At 44.3% G+C, this 24,513-nt stretch overlaps 1 protein-coding gene across 1 annotated transcript in view; it reads right to left on the minus strand.

Moving 5' to 3' along the window:
- LOC139227932 (solute carrier family 41 member 1-like) overlaps window positions 1-24,513 on the minus strand; it is a 71,840-nt gene that overhangs the window by 36,732 nt on the left and 10,595 nt on the right. Inside the window, exon 3 of the mRNA XM_070859086.1 lies at window positions 1,957-2,064. Within this exon, the coding sequence (XP_070715187.1) occupies window positions 1,957-2,064 (108 nt within the window). The remainder of the gene's footprint in view (window positions 1-1,956; window positions 2,065-24,513) is intronic.

Raw genomic sequence — 24,513 nt, forward strand, 5'->3', positions numbered from 1 at the left:
ACTTTAAAAGGAGATTCCCGAACGATTTCAGCAAATTTTCTGAAAATGCAGTGAATGAATTTTTTTTTTTAAGCAACATTTTCCCTCCCGTTACCACATTATAGTTCACAGCATTGCTCTTTAATTAGCGTTTTAAAACTTTTCTGGCTGTAGGACCCCCCCCGTAAATACAGACACATGTCTGCCCTCAATTCCAAAAGGAGACCTCAGTTAACCACAGGAAAAAAAATCTACAATTGCAGAAAATGTTGAATGAGCTACTAAGCTCACAAATGCAGAAATCCAATTTTACTGATGCCCCCACTTACTTCGTGGGTCTGGAGACCCCAGTTTGAAAACCTCTGGTGTAAAGTGCATAAATCAAGAAGTAGTGACTACACTTCAAAAGTAAAGCGCAATACAAAGCGAAATACATAAAAGGATATACACAGGTAAGGAATTACATGATGATGAAAGATCTTGGGTTGTCCAAGATATGAATGATAGATTTACACATGTTACTATCTTTGGCTTTGTATAACTCTATATTGGTTACCGCAAGATCCTGCAAATCCCCTGGGAGGACAGACGCACCAACGTCTCTCAATCAGGCCAACATCCCCAGCATTGAAGCACTGACCACACTCGACCAGCTCCATTGGGCGGGCCCCATTGTCCACATGCCTGACACATGACTCCCAAAGCAAGCGCTCTATTTGGAACTCCTACGCGGCAGGCGATCCCCAGGTGGGCAGAGGAAACGTTTCAAGGACACCCTCAAAGTCTCCTTGATAAAGTGCAACATTCCCACCGACAGCTGGGAATCCCTGGCCAAAGACCGCCCTAAGTGAAGGAATAGCATCTGGGAGAGCACTGAGCACCTCGAGTCTCGTCGCCAAGAGCATGCAGAAAACAAGCGCAGACAGCGGAAGGAGCTTGCGGCAAACCAGACTCCCCACCCACCCTTTCCTCCAACCACTGTCTGTCCCACCTGTGACAGAGACTGTAATTCACGTATTAGACTGTACAGCCACCTGAGAACTCACTTTGAGAGTGGAAGCAAGTCTTCCTCCATTGAGGGACTGCCTATGAATGAATTGGTTACCCAGAGTGCACCAGGGTAACTTTGGGACATCGTGAAAGGCGCTATATAAATGAGAGTTCTTCTTTCTGTCTTTAGAACATAAGGCAATTATAAGGTGTACAACTTGCAAAACATTGAATCTGTGTCTCATTAATGTAGTTCAGGTGGCTTTATCGTGAATAAGTAATATTGAAAGAAGCGAATGACATGTCCTCCAACTCAACACGATTGCACAAACAATGGCCTTTATTTGGATTTTCAGGTCGTTTTGACATGAAGCAAAGCCAGACATTGAGCCAAAACCAACCACAGATAAGACCCAAGTTTAGCTCCGAATTTCATCAGATTGTGTTCTAGGCAAATCCACCAACTCATTTTTTTTTAAACTGGAAGTCTGAACACTTTTCTCAACAATCCTAAACTCATTCCTACTTCTGCACTCCCCAGAAATGTGTTTTTTGTGGGGAGGGGTCCGATGCGAAGGGTCCAAGGACAAAGCGAAACAGAGAATTTTACAATGTCCATTGGAAGGTGCCTCAGAAATCAGTATGCTCGATATAAATCCTTTTGTTTGGTCATGCAAACGGTCTCTCCAAACTGTACAATAATCGCTCCAGCAGCGGATGTTACTCCTGTGCATCTTTAAAAAATGTGTTAAAACTTAAACTATATACACACTGTACAAGAAAAATTGAGCGACTGCCTAGCAGGTAAATGCATTGGTGACTGCGGTCTCAGGTTTAACCCCCCCAAATCCGTCTGAGTTAGTGAATTTTAGTCGGGGAGGCATTGGGTGTGCCTTGGGACGTTTTACTATGTTAATGATGCTATACAAGTGCAAGTTGTTGTTGTTGTTGTTGTTGTTGATGTAGTTGTAGTGTCAATTTACTCACCGCAGTAGAGAGTCTGGAGGCGAGGGTCATTTCCAAGTTACCCTTGAGACCAAGCAAAGCAGGGACGAGAATGAAAACCTCAGTCACCTCTTTAAACACATTCCAGTGCTGGAAGAGAAAGAGAAATGAGTGCATGTGAGAGGACGTTATAAAAAGGGTCAGGAGACTTCAATGCTGATATGAGGGTAACGCCTCAAGGTCAACTTAGGTCATTCTGCTGTAATATGCAGCTCAGAAACAGGCCATTCGGCCCAACTAGTCCAGTCCACATCTGTGCTCCACTCGAGCCTCCTCCCGTCTTTCCTCATCTAACTATCAGCATAACCCTGTGTTCCCTTCTCCCTTATATGCTTGTCTAGCCTCCCTTAAATGCATCTATACTATTCGCTTCAACCACTCTCTGTGGTAGCGAGTTCCACATTCTCACCACTCTCTGGGTAAAGTAGTTTCTTCTGAATTCGCTATTTGATTTCTTGGTGACTCTTTTATATTGATGGCCTCTAGTTTTACTCTTCCCCAGAAGTGGAAGTTATTGTATGTATAGAATATATTCCCCTCTCACAACCCATCATCAGGCACCCATCATTAAGTTTCTGTTTCCAAGCCAGGAGAAAAATGACACGTCTTCTTTCTTTTTCTTCTTGATAAAATGGTCTTTCCATCGTTCTCTCCCACCCAAATACTCCCTCCAGCCCATTCATTTCTAGAGCGCAATATGGCAACCTAGTCATGCCAAATAGCAGTAGGCTAGTTTGAGTTAATAGTCAACTGCGTGATCTGTACTCATGAGGGAGATTTACCATCAATACTCTCCCCGACGCCAAAAAGATTTAAAAGAAATTGAAATCAAATCCATTATTTTTGGTCTACAAGTAGATGTTGAATTGAAACATTTTAAAATGGCAACCAATTTATATGAGCCAATAGACCCAACAGTATGAGGGAGCTGTATCAGCACCGTTAAATGTGATGAACATGGTTAAATGTCAGTAGCGTTGAAGCATACTGGCTTAAGTTTGGATTTCTCGTGGTGTTAATGCAGTTTCTTGAAACTGATGATCTTAGTAACTTCTCTCAGCCAGTTCCAACTCGGCCAACAGTAATGTTTCAACAATCCTGGATATCACAGGGCTGGTTAGACAGGAAAGTGGAGCTTGAAATTTGCTCTGCACAGAGACAACCCCCACCCCATCCCCACCTCAGTCATAAATCTGTGGAATTCTCTGCCCGAGAGCTGTGGAGGCGTGGTTATTAAATATATTTAAGGTGGAGATAGACAGATTTTTGAGTGATAAGGGAATGAAGGGTTATGGGGAGCGGGCAGGGAAGTGGAGCTGAGCCCAAGATCAGATCAGCCATGATCTTATTAAATGGCCGAATGGCCTATTCCTGCTCCTATTTCTTATGTTATGTTTACACCACCCCTCCTCCTCCCATGTGGTCCAGGCCAGATGCCAGCAACTCAACTTGGGAACAGTGAACTGTGTAATGTATTTGCTTCATGGGTTCTTTGCTTAAAAATATCATAGTAACACATTGCTATTAAGAACTAGTTGGATTAACAGAGCTTTAACAATCACACTACTGCATTACCAGTTCATCCACTAGGCTCACAACTGCATACCTCATCGTGGATGACCTAGACCCAACTGACTGGGGTTTTATTGAGTCTTGTGAACATCATGTGACTGGCTAAGCCACTCACAATGCAGCATACTCACAGGTACATACATTACAGACTGTGCATGGTTTAGAAGGCCAGGATTTATATTTGCGTACAAAGTATTCAACAACTAGCTAAGAATCAGAAATTGTTATTTAACAAAATAACACTGAAAGTTTAATGATCCCACACGTTTCAGATTGGATTTGATTGTGGCTCAAAATTAAATTCAAAAGGATGATGAAGAAGCTATCTAGGTTAACAAAATTTAATGTAAAAGTTGCTCACTCAATACCATACTCATCAAAATGTTTAAAAAAAAAATAGCTGAGGTTTCAGGTTGACAGACACTATTTGGAAAGCTCCTGGGCTGTCATGGCAACAGAATAGGGCTACGTCAGACATATCCTACTAGGGCGCTTGGGCCTTGGCAATCCAGCTCAAGACACAACTCAGCTCCATTTGTGCTTCTAAATCCCAAATCTGAACTTCAGGATCGATTAATATCAGCAGTTTGAAATAAATGCACACTAATGGGAACATAGATTTGAACTGTGTGCGGCCCAGAAGGCTTCTTACTACAAGCCCAAGCGGGCCCATGCCGACTAAAACCGACTGGTGCCAGATACTCATTCACAGCGAGTTCAATCCGCTTTTGCTCCTCCCCACTGAAACCAAACACGAATTTCTCCAAGGTGCTCTTACACCAATTTGAACGCTTAGTCTTAAGGCTTGGGAATGGCGCATTCACCAAAAAACACACAACAGTCGCCAATTAAAAGCCAACCACGCAATGACTGAAATATCCAACACCAACCAGAGCCAACAAACGATTATATATCCAAAAGAAAGACTCGCATTTCTAAAGCGTCTTGCACAACCTCAGGATGTCCCAAGGTGCTCTACAGCCAATGATGTACTTTTGGAGCGTAGTCACTGTTGTAATGTAGGAAACATGGCAACCAATTTGCACACAGCAAGCTCCCACAAACGGCAATGTGATCATGACCAGATAATTTTTTGTTATGTTGATTGAGTGATAAATATTGGCAGGACACTGACTCCCCAGCTATTCTTCAAAATAGTGCCATGGGATCTTTTATGTCCACCTGAGAGAGCAGGCGGGACTTCAGTTTAATGTCTCATCCAAACGCCGGCACCTCAGACAGTGCAGCGCTCCCTCAGCACTGCACTAGAGTGTCAGTCTGGACTTATGTGCTCAAGTGGGTGGGTCTTGAACCCACAAGCTTCTGACTCAGAGGCGAGTGTGCCACCAACTGAGTTAGAGCTTCCAATAATACTGGGATTATGAATTCAGCTTCTTTACATCTTTGCACCCTAAGCAGGGAAATACTGGATGCTCTGGAATCTGTGCAATGGAAAACATACCTCACAGAGCTGGGCATCCTATTTAAAGGATAAAGTAGAACACAAGCAATCTGACAGCTGTTCGGAAAGATCCATACGAGGCATCCATGTGCATCTCATTTTGTTCCACTGGTTATAAACCAAATGCAGCCAAGAAAGTCTAGTGTTACAGAGTCTTCAGTTAAAGGGCCGTGCATCAGCACAATAAATGAGACGACAGAGGGCGTGCTTCAATACTTGTTCTGCGCACACAGACACGCATATAGGGACTGCAACTGACAGCTAGCTCCAACTCCACTTAAGGGCATCTGTAACTGACATCTCCATACAAGCGTGGTCTTTATGCGGAGCAAAGGGTAGAAGCAAAAGGCTGCTGGTATGTAGTATTAACCAAATTAAAACTCTCAATGTATTTACAAGTGCCGTGTAATCTGCAATGTCCGAGGACTGAAAAGTTGGGAAATAGGAACAGCCCCCTCGCCATTCAATCAGATCATAGTGCACAGATTCCATTAAAAAGTGACAGCCAGCATCTGCTCCTCGTATTCTTCCCGATATGGTTTTTGTTTAACTTGTCCCTGTAGCCGTTGGGTTTCTGATATTATCAGTGAACCGTGATTTCTGTTTGTTGCATCACTTTTTGACTTGAATTGTGGTTGCAAAAATTAAGAAAGTAATTGTAAAAAATTAGAATAAAAAGTGCTTTAGAGGAGGGGGGGGGGGGGGGGGGGGGGGATTAATGCCGGGCCATGATTCAGGATTTCCACCATGGAGGGCTCTTGGTATTATTTATATATATTTTTTTAAATGTTGGCCCAGAAATTGCAGCCTTTCCGGGTGCGTAGGCGCCCACAGAGGTCCCGCAAGTGCTGGGTTTAGGTGAGCAAAGCGTAAGCGCCGAAATCTGGCACTTGCGAACTTCCAAATTTATTTTGATGGTTCCAACGCATCCCTGGGAGAAGGACCTGCGCGGGTGGATATTTGGGCTATTTGCCCAACTTTTTCCCAACGAATGTCCTTCAAACTCTTACGCCTGGTAAAAGCAAGCCTGATAAAATTTTATTTTTCCTTCAATAATTTTTATATTAAAAATCCTGATCATTAATGCAAGTTTATTTTTTAACCCTATTAAAACATTTTTAAAATAGTTTAAAAAAAAAATGTTTTCCTAAATTCAATTTCAATTCATTTTAAATATGTGAAGTGTTTTTCTTAAAAAAATGTATTATGTTGTGTTTGTGTTTGTGGGGGGGCGGTATTCTCATTGATAGTAATGGGAGCTCGTACAAACCGAACTCACCGTTATTATCAATGAGAATACTCAATATTCATTGGCGGTCCAGGCCCACGTGGTCGCAGGATGCGCTTATGTTCCTGGGATGTGTGGGCCTCGGCGCTGGACTGTGCATCTAGGCCTTGGAGCTCAAGCGTTCGTTCGTTCCTCCGGGTACTTTTGTAAATAAAAATGTTGGCATGCCTCCGACCGCAATTTTTGGCCCATTACCTTTAAATTAGGTACAGCTCCCGGGATTAAAATAACTACAGCAGCCTGAGGGTCATGGAACAAAACTATACATTAAAACTAGACAGACCAGTTTGCGGGATGTTTAAGTGTCTCACTCGTGGGAGGAAATGGTGATCAGATTGATTGGCCGCTGTTCTGGCCAATCTCAGGCCAGGGAAAAAGGAGCAGACACGAAGACCCATCTTCCTGTTGGGCTGGAACCAAGAGAACAAAGACCAACGTGTGGGGAATTCAGTTGGGGAGGTCTGCTGAGAGGGAGGTCAGTAAGGTGTCCTATTAAGAAAGCCAGCCTATGCTTAGATAGCTGGCCAGGTTCCAGGGCAAAAAAAGCACGTGTTCAAGAAAAATGAATGATTTTTGACCCACTAAAAAGGTTCAGGGTGGCACATTTTTAATTATTTTTATTGTTCACAAGGAGGGAACAGTTAGTCTGTCCGTTCACTTGCTGTCTGTAAAAGAAAGCAGTTTAACGATTCATATCTGGCCTCATCTCACATCATTAGGCCTACCAAAAGATTGGAAAAGCATACATGAAGGCACATGCGAAAGATACAACATCTAGTTAAAATCACACGGGGCATTATTGATACACACCGGACTATGCTGCCATATTAAATATTAGACTCTTGAACATAAGATGCAGGGATCACTTGTGGGAGTGACCAGTCCTACTGAACCCGAGTGAATATCTAAGGCAGCATGGGAATTTGTAACACTCTTCTTCCCCCAAGTGTTCTGTACCCTCAGGAAAATTAGTTATGGACATAGAAACATAGAAAATAGGTGCAGGAATAGGCCATTCAGCCCTTCTAGCCTGCATCGCCATTCAATGAGTTCATGGCTGAACATGCAATTTCAGTACCCCCTTCCTGATTTCTCGCCATACCCCTTGATCCCCCTAGTAGTAAGGACTTCATCTAGCTCCCTTTTGAATATATTTAGTGAATTGGCCTCAACTACTTTCTGTGGTAGAGAATTCCACAGGTTCACCACTCTCTGGGTGAAGAAGTTTCTCCTCATCTCGGTCCTAAATGGCTTACCCCTTATCCTTAGACTGTGACCCCTGGTTCTGGACTTCCCCAACATTGGGAACATTCTTCCTGCATCTAGCCTGTCTAAACCCATCAGAATTTTAACCGTTTCTATGAGTTCCCCTCTCATTCTTCTGAACTCCAGTGAATACAAGCCCAGTTGATCCAGTCTTTCTTGATAGGTCAGTCCCACCATCCCGGGAATCAGTCTGGTGAATCTTCGCTGCACTCCCTCAATAGCAAGAATGTCCTTCCTCAAGTTAGGAGACCAAAACTGTACACAATATTCCAGGTGTGGCCTCACCAAGGCCCTGTACAACTGTAGCAACACCTCCCTGCCCCTGTACTCAAATCCCCTCGCTATGAAGGCCAACATGCCATTTGCTTTCTTAACCGCCTGCTGTACCTGCATGCCAATCTTCAATGACTGATGTACCATGACACCCAGGTCTCGTTGCACCTCCCCTTTTCCTAATCTGTCACCATTCAGATAATAGTCTGTCTCTCTGTTTTTACCACCAAAGTGGATAACCTCACATTTATCCACATTATACTTCATCTGCCATGCATTTGCCCACTCACCTAACCTATCCAAGTCACTCTGCAGCCTCATAGCATCCTCCTCGCAGCTCACACTGCCACCCAACTTAGTGTCATCCGCAAATTTGGAGATACTACATTTAATCCCCTCATCTAAATCATTGATGTACAATGTAAACAGCTGGGGCCCCAGCACAGAACCTTGCGGTACCCCACTAGTCACTGCCTGCCATTCTGAAAAGTCCCCATTTACTCCTACTCTTTGCTTCCTGTCTGACAACCAGTTCTCAATCCACGTCAGCACACTACCCCCAATCCCATGTGCTTTAACTTTGCACATTAATCTCTTGTGTGGGACTTGTCGAAAGCCTTCTGAAAGTCCAAATATACCACATCAACTGGTTCTCCCTTGTCCACTTTACTTGAAATATCCTCAAAAAATTCTAGAAGATTTGTCAAGCATGATTTCCCTTTCACAAATCCATGCGGACTTGGACCTATCATGTCACCTTTTTCCAAATGCGCTGCTATGACATCCTTAATAATTGATTCCATCATTTTACCCACTACTGAGGTCAGGCTGACCGGTCTAAATTCCCTGTTTGCTCTCTCCCTCCTTTTTTAAAAAGTGGGGTTACATTGGCTACCCTCCACTCGATAGGAACTGATCCAGAGTCAATGGAATGTTGGAAAATGACTGTCAATGCATCCGCTATTTCCAAGGCCACCTCCTTAAGTACTCTGGGATGCAGTCCATCAGGCCCTGGGGATTTATCGGCCTTCAATCCCATCAATTTCCACAACACAATTTCCCGACTAATAAAGATTTCCCTCAGTTCCTCCTCCTTACTAGACCCTCTGACCCCTTTTATATCCGGAAGGTTGTTTGTATCCTCCTTAGTGAATACCGAACCAAAGTACTTGTTCAATTGGTCTGCCATTTCTTTGTTCCCCGTTATGACTTCCCCTGATTCTGACTGCAGGGGATCTACGTTTGTCTTTACTAACCTTTTTCTCTTTACATATCTATAGAAACTTTTGCAATCCGCCTTAATGTTCCCTGCAAGCTTCTTCTCGTACTCCATTTTCCCTGCCCTAATCAAACCCTTTGTCCTCCTCTGCTGAGTTCTAAATTTCTCCCAGTCCCCGGGTTCGCTGCTATTTCTGGCCAATTTGTATGCCACTTCCTTGGCTTTAATACTATCCCTGATTTCGCTTGATAGCCACGGTTGAGCCACCTTCCCTTTTTTATTTTTACGCCAGACAGGAATATACAATTGTTGTAGTTCATCCATGCGGTCTCTAAATGTCTGCCATTGCCCATCCACAGTCAACCCCTTAAGTATCATGCGCCAATCTATCCTAGCCAATTCACGCCTCATACCTTCAAAGTTACCCTTCTTTAAGTTCTGGACCATGCTCATTATAGATCAGATTCACATTGAAAATTAAAACCTATTCTACACCCATTGCATTTATTCTCATTAGATGAATCAAATTTTATTCCAGTGAACACTAACTGCCCAATTAAACTATGTGCATCGCCCAGGTTACACCCAGTCATCTATTGCATGACTTAAACTATAGCAGTAGATTGTGCTTGTACTTTTAAAGGCATCCACTCCGGCCTAGAAGTTTGGTGTGGTGTGGTGTAGGAGATTGGCGGCCAACAGGAGGGAAGATTCACTGACATGCCACATGATCACAGCAAGGATCTGGAAAATCAGTGATGCAAAAACATTTTGAAGAATGTTGAAAGTCCTCGAGAAAAGACCTAAAAGGATATTGTTGTTTTTTCACAACAGTTTGACTTTTAAGCAGAGGCCCTGATAAGCGAATTGAATAGGAATTGGCGTCGCTATTGTCCCAAGGGTTTGAAAAGTCCTGTTAATTATTCCACACCCAAAGTGCTTTCTCTATTCAAGAGGGCTTTTGTTACAAACTGAAAACTAGAGTCAATATTGGTTTTGTTATACCTTTGGATTCTAACTCAATTTAATATCATAACTGGTGTTAGCAAAGAGGGAGGGCAATTGGTGCTGTCTGGATGCTATTCTCAGTAAAAAAAAATGTTTTTAAAGTGAGATGCTAAACCAAGGCCCTGTTTGCCCTCTTGGGTATGCACAAGAGATCTCATAGGTTGGTTCAAAGAAGAACGGGGCAGTTCCCCAGCATCCTGGCCAACATTTATTGCTCAACCATATCAGCCATGTCTCAGTGGGTAGCACCCTCGATTCTTGAGTCAGAAGGTTGTGGGTTCAAGTCCCACTCCAGAGACTTGAGCACATAAATCTAGGCTGACTCTCCAGTGCAGTGCTGAGGGAGTGCTGCACTGTCGGAGGTGCTGTCTTTCGGATGAGACATTAAACAGAGGCCCCTTCTGCCCTCTCAGGTGGATGTAAAAGATGCCATGGTACTATTTTGAAGAGTAGGAAGTGTCCTGGCCAATATTTATCCCTCAATCAATATCATTAAAAAACAGGTTGTCTGGTCATTATCTCATAGCTGTTTGTGAGAGCTTGCTGTGCGCAAATTGGTTGCCATGTTTCCTACATTACAACAGTGGCTACACTCCAAAAAGTACTTCATTGGCTGTAAAGCCCTTTGGGATGGTTATATAAATGCAAGTCTTTCTTTGGTTAACCAACATCAGCAAAAGATTGTTGGTGGTGGTGTTGTTGGCTGTGGGACCTTGCTGTCTGTAGATTGGCTGCCACATTTACCTTCAAACCACTGTCTACATTGGTTGTAAACCACTCAATGTCCAGAGGGATTAAAAAGTGCTATATAAATGTAACTGCCTTCATCTCCATTATCACTCATATGTTCTTTTGTAGTCACTCTCAAATGCTCTCATGTACCCATGCTTCTCATTTACCATCTATTACTGCTCACTGTTAACTACATTACAACAGTGACTACGCTTCAAAAGTACATCATTGGCTGTAAATCGCGCTTGGGACATCCTGAGGTCATGAAAGGCGCTATATAAATGCAAGGGGAGTGGGCAGGGAAGTGAAGCCGAGTCCGTGATCAGATCAGCCGTGATCTGATTAAATGGCGGAGCAGGCTCAAGGAGCCTAATAGCCTACTCCTGCTTCTGTTTCTTATGATCTTATAAGTCCTTCTTTCTATACACACTTCTGGTGCATTGTGAAGAAAGCCTTAGTGTCAAAGATTTCCAAATGCATGTGAAAGCAGTGCAGTCACTTCCCAGTGGTCATAGAAGTCCGTTACCTTTCCCAGACGTGTGGCTCAAGTAACAAAATAGTTAGCAGACAGATATAAAGTTCAGCTCTGCTGGATAGACAGACTGGTTTCATTTATTTTTAGTATGGTAAACAGTTTCCCAGTGTAGTGTTCATTGCTGCAGATTCTGACAAATGACGGGAAAGCCACGGGGAAAGGAGAGAATATTCTCAAAATTCATTCTGGTCAAAACGTGGGCATGCAATTGACAAAACCCCTTTAGTATGTTACTGGTTGAATGTCGACCTCGCAGTATATGCTTACACACAGAAACATTGTTCTGTTTTCATCCAAATCAGATCTTAAAATGGACACTGAACTCCAGTTGTGCTTTGTGTTTCTAGCTCCAAGGCAGGAAAAAGAAAGTTCATCGAGGACCAACGTTCCCATTAAGCTGCTCGGCGACACAACTCTCAACCCCCCCGCGCAGCCGGCTATTCGATGGGGAAAACTGTGCGTGCGCGGTATTTTGTGTGGGCTACGCGCCCAAAGAGAATTAACGAGAACGTTGACTGGTGCTCGTCCCACTGCGACACCACAAGGTGTAGTGCCGGGCCGTACAAACAGCAGTGACCCAGGAGCATTCTATAATGGCAGTGCAGGGCTGTAATTAGACTCCGTGTCCTGTTTGGAATCTTTGGAACTCTCTACCCCAGAGGGCTGTCGTTGAGTATAGTCAAGACAGAGATAGATAGATTTTTGGAAATTAAGGGAATCAAGGGATATGGGGACAGTGCAGGAAAGTGAAGTTGAGGTAGAAGATCAGCCATGATCTTATTGAATCGTGGAGCAGGCTCGAGGGGCCAAATGGCCTACTCCTAATTCTTATGTTCCTCACGTTGGCGGGAGGGAAGAGGAACAGGGAAAAATAAACAGCCATGTCTCTCGCTCATGACGACTACTGGAAGGTGCATGTGTGTGCGCGCGTGCGGTGTGCGTGCGTGTGCGCGGATCAGCGCCAGTTGCGATACCCCTGTATTTGAATATCCTGTTATCAGCCATGCTCTGGATTGAACATATAATCTCGGTTGGCACTTCAGTACATTACTGAGAGAGTAATTTCAGATGAAACATTAAACCGAGGCCCCTCAGGTGGACCTCAAAGATCCTATGGCACTATTCGAAGAAGAGCAGGAGAGCGATCCCCGATGTCCTGGCCAATATTTATCTCTCAATCAACATTACAAAAATAGAGTATCTGATCATTTCATTGCTGTTTGTTGGAGCTTGCTGTGCGCAAATTGGCCGCCGCGTTTCCCTACACTGCAACAGCGACTGCACTTTGAAAGTACGTCATTGGTTGCAAAGCGCTTTGGGACGTCCCAAGGTCGAAGGGCACTGTAGAAATGCAATCCTTTGCAACCCTTTAGGCTCACATTTGAAGAATAGACATTTGGAGCAAAGATTAGAGGGCTGCCACTATCTGTGGAACCATATCCCAGTGAGAATCACTGTATGAAGAACAGGAACTGATAAAATGGGATGGGAGGAACATAGGAAGGAGAGAGAGAGAGAAAAACAAACAGACCAATCATCTCCAGCAGATCAAAATGACAGCATCTGATATTTCACTTGCAGCTTGCACAGTAACCCAATACTAAATGTCAGCTAGTGCTTGCGGCTGGGAGGTGTATCCTGGGGAGGGAGATTCCATGTTTGTAAATCGATATGGACGTCACCTACCCTCGGCCTATTAGAAGTTCTAAACATTTAAACTGGATGGAAAGCACTTGAATCTTGTGACAGCTACAGCAAAGGAAGATCCCTTTTTAAAAAAAAAAGGTAACTGTGGCAAACTTTTCTGTGGCCACAGACTTCCTGCCAAAACAGGGGGTAAGCACAGCACAGCAATTTTGACCTTTCAACTATAAGCTATAAGTTTTAACCGATTATTACATCAAGTTTTGGTTAGGATTTTAACCTCCACTAGGGAATTAAAAGCACAAGCCAGTTAATAGTCGAATATCAGAACATTATTGTTATATATGTGGACTTGTATTTACTCTGTACAGCCACCAGAGGGCTCATGCCCTGGAGTCCTAAGGGATTCCAGAATCCCTTGGGAGCACAGGTATTTAAGGAGGCTTCACAGGTTGGAGAGGCACTCTGGAGACCTGCAATAAAAGGCTACGGTCACACTTTACTTTGAGCTCAGTGTTCAGTCTGACTCTTTCTCCATACACAACAATTATAAAGAATTATAAACCCATACCAAAATGCTACAAAGTTGTTCCCCACAAAAATTAAAGTGTCCTGCACTCTCAAGTCAATGGAATTTTACTAGAATCATAGAATAGTACAGCACAGGAGGGAGGTCATTCGGCCCATCGAGTCAGCACTGGCTCTTTCAAAGAGCAATCCACTTAGTCCCACTCTTCCCCGCCCCTTTCCCATATCCCTGCAATTTTTTCATCTTTCAAACATTTATCCAATTCCCTTTTGAAGACTGTTATTGAATCTGTATCCACCACCCCATCAGACAGTGCATTTCAGATCCTAACCATTCGTTACGTAACAAAGGTTTTCCTCATGTTGCCTCCCACTAGTGATGGCACTGCAGTGCCTCAGTTCGGAGCTTCCCAGCTCCTCTGCCTGCAGAGAAAATCCCACTCTCCAGCCAATTCCACTTCACAGCATCCCAAATTCCTGTAAGTTTTGCTATTAAACTACAAATAATAATCTACAAAATATTATACAAAAATAAGGATGGAATTATGTCTGCATGCCCTGGTCCAATTATCTTTCACCTTCTAATCCTACTCCACTTGAAGACTACACTTGGTCTTGGCTCTGTGTGCAACGGCACGGGAGATTAATGAAAAAATGGAATTTAATAGGCTACAATAAATTAACAGGGATATGTCTGAAGCATTTGTTTAGAGCAGATAAGGTTTTGCAGGTATATTTTGTACCTCTACACTTGATCTCTCTCTGTTATGAGATCAGGCTGAGACTGGAGAAGCCACAATATAGGAGTTAGCAGCAAGCGCTCCACATGATGGAGTCTCACAGAAGTGAGATGTGTGATTCAGCTGTCTGGGGGTGTGCTTTTCAATAGGCAGCTGGCAGTGGAAAGTCAGTATGAGTAACACATGGTAGCGTACCATTTAGAAACGATGGAACGTAGAGAGCTGAAAGATGAGACGAGGCTGTTGGGGAACCACGAGGAGGAAAACAAAAAGGTGAAGCTGAAGATGAAGGGCACAAAGTTAAAGTCAGAACAGAAGTCAAAAACAGAAGACTGAAGAGAGCACGATGATAGCAAAAGGGAAAATTAAATGCAAGAAAGAATGAACATAAAGAAAGAAGATTATTCAGTTATGAGAATTAAAAGGGTCAATTTGACTCAATTTGTAGCATTCTTGCTCGAATCAGAATGTTGTGGTTCAAGGACTGGAGCACATAATCTAGATGGACATGTCAATGTAGCACTAAGAGAGCTACATCGTTACATACAGGAGCGTGCTCCCTCAACCGTCATTAAAAAACAGATTGGGCCAGAATTTGCAGCTCCAAGGGGTCACGCAAGTTCCGGATTTAGGCATGCGCCGCTACCCGGAAATTGCGTTGTGTCAAATCGCACAAATCCCCGGGAAATTGGGCTATTTGCCTAACTTCTGCCCAGTGAATGTCCGTGAAATTCTTACATTGTTAAAAGCAGGCGTAAGGCTTGTTTTTACCAGCCTAAGAATTTTTTTAAAAAACAGAACAAAAACGATTTCATCAATAATTTATACATTCAAATACGGCAAGTTTATTTTTAGCCTCTTTAAAACATGTAAATTTATTTTTCAAAAAATAAAATTTTTGTTTTAAATTTTAATTAAATTAATTTTAAATGTGATGTTTTTTTTTTTAAATTTAAATTTATTTCAAGTGTAGATGTCATTTTTGGGGGATCCCCACTCATACTTAGGGGATTTCCGTACATACAGAAACCCCATAAGCATGAATGGGGATCCCCTTCGGTCATTCATTGGGCCGGCCCATGTGATCCCAGGGACACTCGAGAACCACATGCGCCCCGGAGATGCATAGGCCTCTACCCACGGGTACCCGGAGGTGCCCAGGAGCGCGAATCTCCGCACCTCCCGGACCACCGGGTACACGGGCATTTTATTTGCGGATCGGAGGCATTTTTCCGTGGGAAGCCTCCAACCGTTAATTCAGGACCATTATCCAGTCATTTATTTCAGTGCTATATGCAAATTGGCTTCCGCATTTCCCCCTTTCACTGCATTTCAAAAGTAAGTAATTGGACGTGAAGCACCTTGGGATGTGTGTAGTCTGTTTAAGGCATTATATAGATGCAAGCTCTCTCTTTGTTGGAAGTGCCATCTTCCCGGGTAAGATGTTAAATTGAGGCCATGAATACCTGTTCAGGTGGACGTAAAAGTTCCCATGACACTATTTAAAGAGTTCTTGGCCTGCCCTGGTCAACACTCCTCCCTCAATGACCACCACCAAACAAAGAGCTGGACCTTCCTTTCATTGGCTGCTGATGGGATCTCGCTAATCCAATCGGCTACTATTAAAAGGTGCTCAGCATCGAAGCATTGACTACGCGCGACCCTCTCCGATGGACGGGCCACATTGTCCGCATGCCCGATACTAAACTCCCGAAACAAGCACTCTACTCTGAGCTCCGACAAGCGAGTCCCAGGAGGGCGGAGAAAATGCTTCAGGACCACCGGAGAAAAAGTGCAACATCCCCACCGACACTTGGATATCTCTGGCCCAAGACTGCTCAAAGTGGAGGAGAAGCATCCGGGAACACTTGGAGTCTCTTCGTTGGGAGCTCGCGAAAGCCAAGCACAAACGGCGGAAGGAACGCACGACGACACAAGCACCCCACCCACCCGTCCCTTCAACCACCGTCTGCCCCACCTGTGACAGAGACTGTAGATCCCGCATTGGTCTCATCAGTCACTTTAGAGCTCATTAGGGTGGAAACAAGCCACCCTAGACTTCGGGGGACTGCCTAAGAGATTAAAGGTGCTAAACAAATGCAAGTTCTTTCTTCAAGAGGAAGTAGAGAGGACTGTGAGAGAGGTTGTTCCAAATATACCAGGAAAAAATCTGAAGTGGTAAGAAAGGCAAAATAAATAGCATGACGGTGCAGGAAAGGGAGTGAGTGAATGAGCAGTAGAATTGAAAGACAAGCTAAGAGAATCACAGAAGGTGATGCTAATAACAGATAGAAGAGGTGATAATTAACAGATCAGAAGTAATTACACAGGAATGTCTCTGTTTTTATTGAAGACCACTATTGAGTATAATATTTCTCCTAGTTGGCAATTATCTGTGAAAATAAGCAGTCAGGTAATGACAGTTTAATTAATGCACACTGTGCAGAGTGTGAATAACTGAGTGGGTTGCAGCAATCTCACAACTTCCTCAAATCCTGGTGAACCAATTGGGATTTTATTATAAACTGAACTGTGGGTGTGTGCAGGTTTAAAGTATCCGTTGGACTGCCCAGATGCAATGATAATGAAGAAATCTCATTAGGATCAAACCGCAATCCAGGCCTTTATCTATGAACTGAGGGAACTGTTACACAAGCATGGTTAAATCAAGTATTTGCAGCTACCAACATATAAATCGGCGAGAATGCAGACCTAATTAAAAGAACTTCAACATTGTTTTATTATACGCAACAGTTAATCTGTTACCTGAATTAACATGGCTATAAACTGCAAGCTCCCTGCTGGAGTGGAACTAAACTACAGAACCAGTGGGAAGCTGTTTAACCTACGCTACCTCCAGGTCAGGTCCAAGACCACCCAACCTCTGTTGTTGAACTGGAGTACGCGGACAACACCTGCGTCGGCGCACATTCTGAGGCTGAACTCCAGGATATAGTCGATGTATTCACCAAGGCATACGAAAGCATGGGCCTCACGCTTAACATCCATAAGACAAAGGTCCTCCACCAGCCTGTCCTCGCCGTACAGCACTGCCCCCCCAGTCATCAAGATTCACGGCGTGGCCCTCGACAACGTGGAACACTTCCAATACCTCGGGAGCCTTGTCAACAAAGGCAGACATTGATGCGGAGATTCAACATCGCCTCCACTGCGCCAGTACAGCCTTTGGCCACCTGAGGAAGAGAGTGTTCGAAGATCAGGCTCTCAAACCTATCATCAAGCTCATGTTCTACAGAGCTGTAGTAATACCCACCCTCCTGTATGGATCAAAGGCACAGACAATGTACAGAAGACACATCAAGTCGCTGGAGATATAGCACCAACGATGTCTCTGCAAGATCCTGCAAATCCCCTGGGAGGACAGGCGCACCAACATCAGCGTCCTCGCCCAGGCTAACATCCCCAGCATTGAAGCACTAACCACTCTCAATCAACTTCGCTGGGCAGGCCACATAGTTCGCATGCCAGACACGAACGCGGAGCTCCTTCATGGCAAACGAGCCAAAAGTGGGCAGTGGAAACATTACAAGGACATCCTCAAAGCCTCCCTGGTGAAGTGCAACATCCCCACCGACACCTGGGAGATCCTGGCCGAAGACCGTACTAGGTAGAGAAAGTGCATCCGGGAGGGCGTTGAGCCGCTCAAATCTCAACACTGTCGGCGTGAAGCGGTCAGGCGCAGGCAGTGGAAGGAGCGTGTGGTAAATCAGTCCCACTCCCCTTCCTCCGACGAATATCTGTCCCACCTGTGACAGGGTCTGTGGCTCTCGTGTTGGACTGTTCAGCCACCAAAGAACTCACTTTAGGAGTGCAGCAAGTCTTCCTCGATTTCAAGGGACTGCCTATGATGATATGATCTATCTCTCTTTTAAATACCTCAACTGATTCAGCACCAGTGAATTTGTGGCGCTGTGCATTCTCCGTTCCATGTTCTCAATCTTTTTGTTCCAATGTCTTTTTCAGTTTTAACTTGTAATCAGTTTAGTTGAGATTATAACACGTCTCCTTGTTTTACATTGTCTGACTAGGGGCAAGTTATCCCCTGCCTACTCTGTCAAATTCCTGTAAATAAAATGCGTTGGTCAGACCCTGCATTCTTTTGGCATAAAAGAATGGCCTTAAATGTGCAAGTGATAGTGGATGACCTTATCGAGGACATTCTCCGTACTTCATTAGTGTGACCTTGGAAGACCCAGCATGATTGTTATGCTGAGCTAGTAAAAACAGAACATGTAATGGTCAAAACACAGTCACTTGTGTTTGCCTTGGATTTTGACACTTTTGACTCCAGGAACTTGAGAACACAAAAAAAAAAATCTAGGCTGACTCTCCAGTGCAGTGTTGAGGGAGTGCTGCACTTTCGGAGGTGCCATCTTTCAGATGAGATGTTAAAACGAGGCCCCGTCTGCTCCCTCAGGTGGACGTAAAACATTCCATGGCACTATTTTGAAGAAGAGCAAGGGAGTTATCCCTCTGTGTCCTGTCCCTCAAATCAAGATAAAACCAGATGATCTGGTCATTATCACGTTGCTGCTTGCTGTGCGCAAATTGGCTGCCGCGTTTCCCACATTACAACAGTAACTACCTCCAAAAGTACTTCATTGGCTGTAAAGCGCTTTGAGACATCCGGTGGTCGTGAAAGGCACTATATAAATGCAAGTCTTTCTTTCTTGTATTCTCTATTTTCTGCTGGATTGCACTATTTCAACAGAACTTCCACCATGGGTTTCTGAATGTCCCCACTCCATAAAAGGTCAGTGCTGTGAGAAAGAATCGTCTTGTGTAGCTGCCACCGTGGAGGTATGACACCCTTGGGCTTTAATTGAATTTACTCTCTTCATTTATTTTCAATAATACAAAGAAGATTAGATTGCAAATCAAGGCAAAACCATATTATGGACAGATTCTTCCTTGCGTTGCCCCATGATTCCTGGCGGTGTACAGGCAGGGCCCTGTCATAAGTCAGCTTTGGCCTTACTTTACTGCAACACTGGGGGAGGAGAGCAGCCAGAAAATAGAAATGAGCTGTCTCTCAAAGAGCCGGCACAGACACGATGGGCCAAATGGCCTCCTTCTGTGCTGCATTGTTCTATGACTTTCTGACATTAATTCAAGGGGCTTTTTTTCCCGTAAAGTCCCCCTCACCTTTTCTCCTGAAGAAGTCGATTCATGCTGGAGTACGGATCCACTGGCATGCAGGGGGCCTCATTGGTGCGGCTGTTCATGTGTACAGTTAGGCAGCCGGTGTCCGCAGCCTATCCAATCGGCCGAGTTCAAACTTGGCCTCAACTCAAAACCACACTGAGCAGGAGGAGCAGGGTGCCTGGCCGGGCAATTGGCCGCATCACAACCGAACGGCACGGAGGCCAATTGTAGAGGTTCTACCATCACTCCAGTGAAATCATCTAACTCAACACAGACCAGGAACAATGAATCATAGAAGTACACGGCACAGAAGGGAGGCCACTCGGCTCATCGTATCCGTGCCGGCCGACAAAGAGCTACCCAGCCTAATCTCACTTTCCAGCTCTTGGTCCGTTAACCCTGTAGGTTATGGCACTTCAAGTACACACCCCAGTATTTCGTAAATGCGATGAGGGTTCACCTCTACCACCCTTTCAGGCAGTGAGTTCCAGACCCCCACCATCCGCTGGGTGAAGAAAAGTTCTCCTCAGCTCCCCTCTAATCCTTCTACCAATTAATATAAATAGCCCCCTGGATATTGATCTCGCTGCTAAGGGAATTAGGCCCTTGCTACCCACTTTATCTAGGCTCCTCACAATTTTATACACCTCAATGATCTACCTTCAGCTTCCTAATGGTGGAACCTTCTTGATCTGTAGACGTCTATAACACAGTAGACAGTATTTTTGTTATTGCATGTTGCCACCAGGGTTCTGAATTCCACCCCACAACGTAAACAGGTTGGGGGGGGGGGAAATAGAGTCACTTCCACCGCAATTGTTTCCGCGCAAGGTAAAACGGCCAGAGATAAATAAGCAGCGGAATAAGTAACAACACTGTGAACTGAAATGGAAAGAATGATCGACTGATGCAGAACATCTGCATCGCAAAGATTCTTCGGGCCGTCATTGCCCAAACCAGACGAACTACATTACAGCTCATCTGATTGAGTTTCGGAACCAGTTAAACTTGCCCGAGAACCAAGTCTGGAATCTGCAATTGCGACCACGCCTCGTGCTCGAAGCTAACAGCCGTATGCGCTTGGAGCCTTTTTAACGGTTGATTGCATTTTTTATTAAATCAGCAACTCGCAAGTGAGGGAAACAAAACCATGCTGCCTACTTTGCATGAAGCTCTCTGTAGGCCCACATCCTGCCCCTCCGCAGACCGATGCACCGAGTGCTGCCAACATTTAATACAATGGAAATTCACAGCAGCGATCAAACTGGCACATTTAATGAACGCTCGCCTGTTCGAGCTGGAAAATTCACTGGAGCATTGCAGGTGGAAATATAGCGAATCAGCTTCTAGTTTCTCTACTTTGCCATGTGTCAGCTGTGGCTCAGTGAGCAGGGACTTGCGCACATAAATCTAGGCTGACACTCCAGTGCAGTGCTGAGGGAGCGCTGCACTGTCGGAAGTGTAGTCTTTCGGATGAGACGTTAAACCGAGGCCCCGTCTGCTCTCTCAGGTGGACATTAAAAATCCCATGGCACTATTTCAAAGATGAGCAGGGGAGTTATCCCCGATGTCCTGGCCAATTTTTATCCCTCAATCAACATCACTAAATAAACAGATTATCTGGTCATTATCACATTCCTGTTTGTGGGAGCTTGCTGTGCGCAAATTGGCTGTTGCATTTCCTACATTACAACAGTGACTGCACTCCAAAAAGTACTTCATTGGCTGTAAAGCGCTTCGAGACATCCGGTGGTCGGGAAAGGTGCTTTATAAATGCACGTCTTTCTTTCAGGACATAAACAGTGTTATTGAATCGTACAGCACAGAAGGAGGCCATCCAGCACACCGCGCCTGTGACAGCTCTTAACCTATAGCCCTGCAAATGTTTCCTTTTCCAATTCCCCTTTGAAAGTTATTATTGAATCAGCTTCCACCACCCTTGCAGGTATGGCATTCCAGACTGCAACAACTCTCTGCGTAAAAAAAGTTCTTCTCATCTCCCCTCTGGTTCCTTTTTTCCTCTGGTTACCGACCCTTCCTGCCAGTGGAAATAGATTCTCCCTATCTATTCCATCAAACCCCTCATCGGTTTGAACCCCTCTATTAAATCTCCCCATAACCTTCTGTGCTCTAATGTGAACAATCCCCGCTTCTCTAGTCTCTCTAGTGTTCTCAGCATTACGTTTAGTTCTTCTCTATAGTTCAATGATACAATATCCTGTGTTGGTTTTTAATGATACGTTATACATGTTAACAAAAAATATATAAATTTAAAAAATTTAAAATATTTATACTGAAATGGCTGGAAAGCAGTCAGCATCGGAGAGAGCTGATGACTTAATGTTTCTGTTTACAGGCGTCCCAAAACGCTTTACAGCCAATGAAGTACTTTTGAAGTGTAATCACTGTTGTAACGTAGGAAACGCTGCAGCCAATTTGCGCAATCTCCCACAAACAGCAATGTGATAATGACCAGATAATCTGTTATTCAGTGATGTTGATTGAGGGATAAATATTGGCCAGGACACCGGGGATAACTCCCCTGCTCTTCTTCAAAATAGTGCCATGGGATCTTTTACATCCACCCGAGAGTGTAGACAGGGCCTCGGTTTAACATCTTATCCTAAAGACAGCACTTCTGACACTGCAGCACACTCTCAGTACTGCACTGGAGTGTCAGCCTAGATTATTGTGCTCAAGTTCCTGGAGTGGGGCTTAAGCCCACAACTGTCTGACTCAGAAGCAAGTGTGCTACCTACTCAACCGCGGCTGACACAGGTTTGCGACATTTTCTGTTTTTGTTTAAGATTTTGAGCATCTGCAGTTTTTTTATTGTGCAGCACTTGCACAGAGGTAGTGTCAGACTGTGATATGCGTTAGTATCAGCACATTGTGCCACTCCGCAACGAAGCAAAGGTTTGACCCCAGTTGCTGATTCCACTCAAAACAGAACTGTCCCCAATCAAAATGAATATTTACAAACAAATGGTCTCCCCTACCGCCTGCAACCTACGGCCGTTTACAGCTCGAGCTTGGCACCACTTCTCCACTGACATCGCACGTCCCTCCTCCTCTGCAGCGCTGGGGAGGCCCTGCACGGTGGACCTTGGCTCTGCATCTCAATAAACAGCACAACTATTTGTGGAAACAGAATTCTGCGTTCGATCACCAGCTTCTAAAATGAAGCCAAGACTAAAAGCGCAGGCCTCAAAATATTAAGTAAAGTACTTGTCGTTTTTAACATTGATTGGACACACAAGATATGCAGACCTGCCCAATGAGTAATGTTTCGGCTCACCCAAAATTATTTACTTTGTAACAAAACCCTTTTCACTTCTGACTGAGCTGGTGTGAATGAAAAGAGGCAAAGACAGACTTGCATTTATATAGAGCCTTTCACGACCATAGGACATCTCAAAACGCTTTACAGCCCATGAAGAACTTTTGGGAGTGTAGCCACTGTTGTAATGTGGGAAATGAGATCGGTTGTCCACAAACATAATTTAAATAACATACAATAGGGCTGTGTGTGTGACATTACCAGAGTCATAAACTCTCAGCATTGGCCTCGAAAGTGTGTCATTTCCACTGTGCACATACTACACCTCTTCGATATATGTGCAGTTCAGATATTGAAAATCGAAAGAAGACTGCACCAGGATATCGACTGTCTGCCGTGAAAACCGCAAGGCCTGTGGCAAATTCACTACAAGAGGAATTATGGTCTCAATCACTCATACAATAAATTGACATGGACATGACGGGCTGGATGGCCAGCCTTTGTGCTTTCAACTTCTATAGTTCAGTAAAAGGGCATCTTGTGTATGAAAAAAAAACAGGTTTTGCTTTTTTGTGGGGCAGAGGAGAGAAAGGAGAGAATAATTCATCTAACCCTGTTACCACTTTAAGGAAAAAAATCTGCAGGTGAACGGGATCAACCTTGACTGCAATAAAACAAAGTGGGTGAAGATAATCAGAAAACCTTTATAATTGGGGACAGGCTCACCTCCAACACTGAAGCAAGGGCATCATATTACAAACCCAGCATGAATTCGAGCGGAATGTCTCCACTGGTACGTCATAAAGCACAACAGCTGGGCGGGTTAAAACCTCTGTGCCAAGTCCACTCAAAATTGTTGAAAACATCCAGCAAGAACAACAAGCATAGATTTTTCCCTTCCAGACTTGTGTCGGAGAAAGCAACTTGAAGTGTACAATACTGGAGTGCAATATTATTGGTTATAAGCCGGTCACTGGAGGGGGTAGTGAGGGGAGCGATTTAGAAACACAGAAATCTACATGGCAGAAGGATGCCATTTCGGCCCATCGTGTCCACGCCGGCTGACAAAGAGCCGCACGGCCCTCGGTCAGCAGCCCTGAAGGTTACATATAAACCTATGAACAACAGCGGAAAAGGTAAAGTGCACCCAGCCCAACTGCGACACCACTTATACTGAAACATTCTACACTCCACCCCAACCGAAGCCATGTGATCTCCTGGGAGGGGCAAAAATGTGTGGCAATGAATCAGGAACCTCGCACTAGATTAGAAACAGCAAAGCAACTAAACCCAATGACAGAATCGGAGTAGGAATCTCAAACAGAACTCCGTAAAACCTCATTTGAGCAAATTATTTGCACTAGATGGGCCGATTTCTACAGCTCAGGGATATAATTTTCCATTTATTTTTAAAACAACAAATCAGAGTCCGTCCCAACAATGTGGTGTCATTATGTAGATAACTGAGGGGTGGAGGAGGAAAGAGAGAGGGAGAAGATGAAGGCAGAGAGCAAAAATACTATAATTACTGTAAATGGAGCAGTACATCAGTGTCATAATAAGCTTCCTTGTTATGACAACTGGCCAGAAATCTTAAAGACTCTCTGGAAACAGAATCTGAAAATGCTTTGTGGTGACAAGGAGACAGAGAATAGACAGGCATGTTTAACACCATGGTTACAGCAACTCCAGCTCCCGGCACTTGCGATCAAAACTTTTATTTACTATCTATACATGTTTAGAGTCTCTGTACATGTTTAGAGTTTATGAAGTTAAATTCTGCTGCACACAGAATCACACAGTGCAGGAGGCGGTCGCTCGGCCCA

The sequence above is a fragment of the Pristiophorus japonicus genome, chromosome 17 (assembly GCF_044704955.1).
Source record: "Pristiophorus japonicus isolate sPriJap1 chromosome 17, sPriJap1.hap1, whole genome shotgun sequence".
In the NCBI taxonomy this organism is placed as follows: Eukaryota; Metazoa; Chordata; class Chondrichthyes; family Pristiophoridae; genus Pristiophorus; species Pristiophorus japonicus.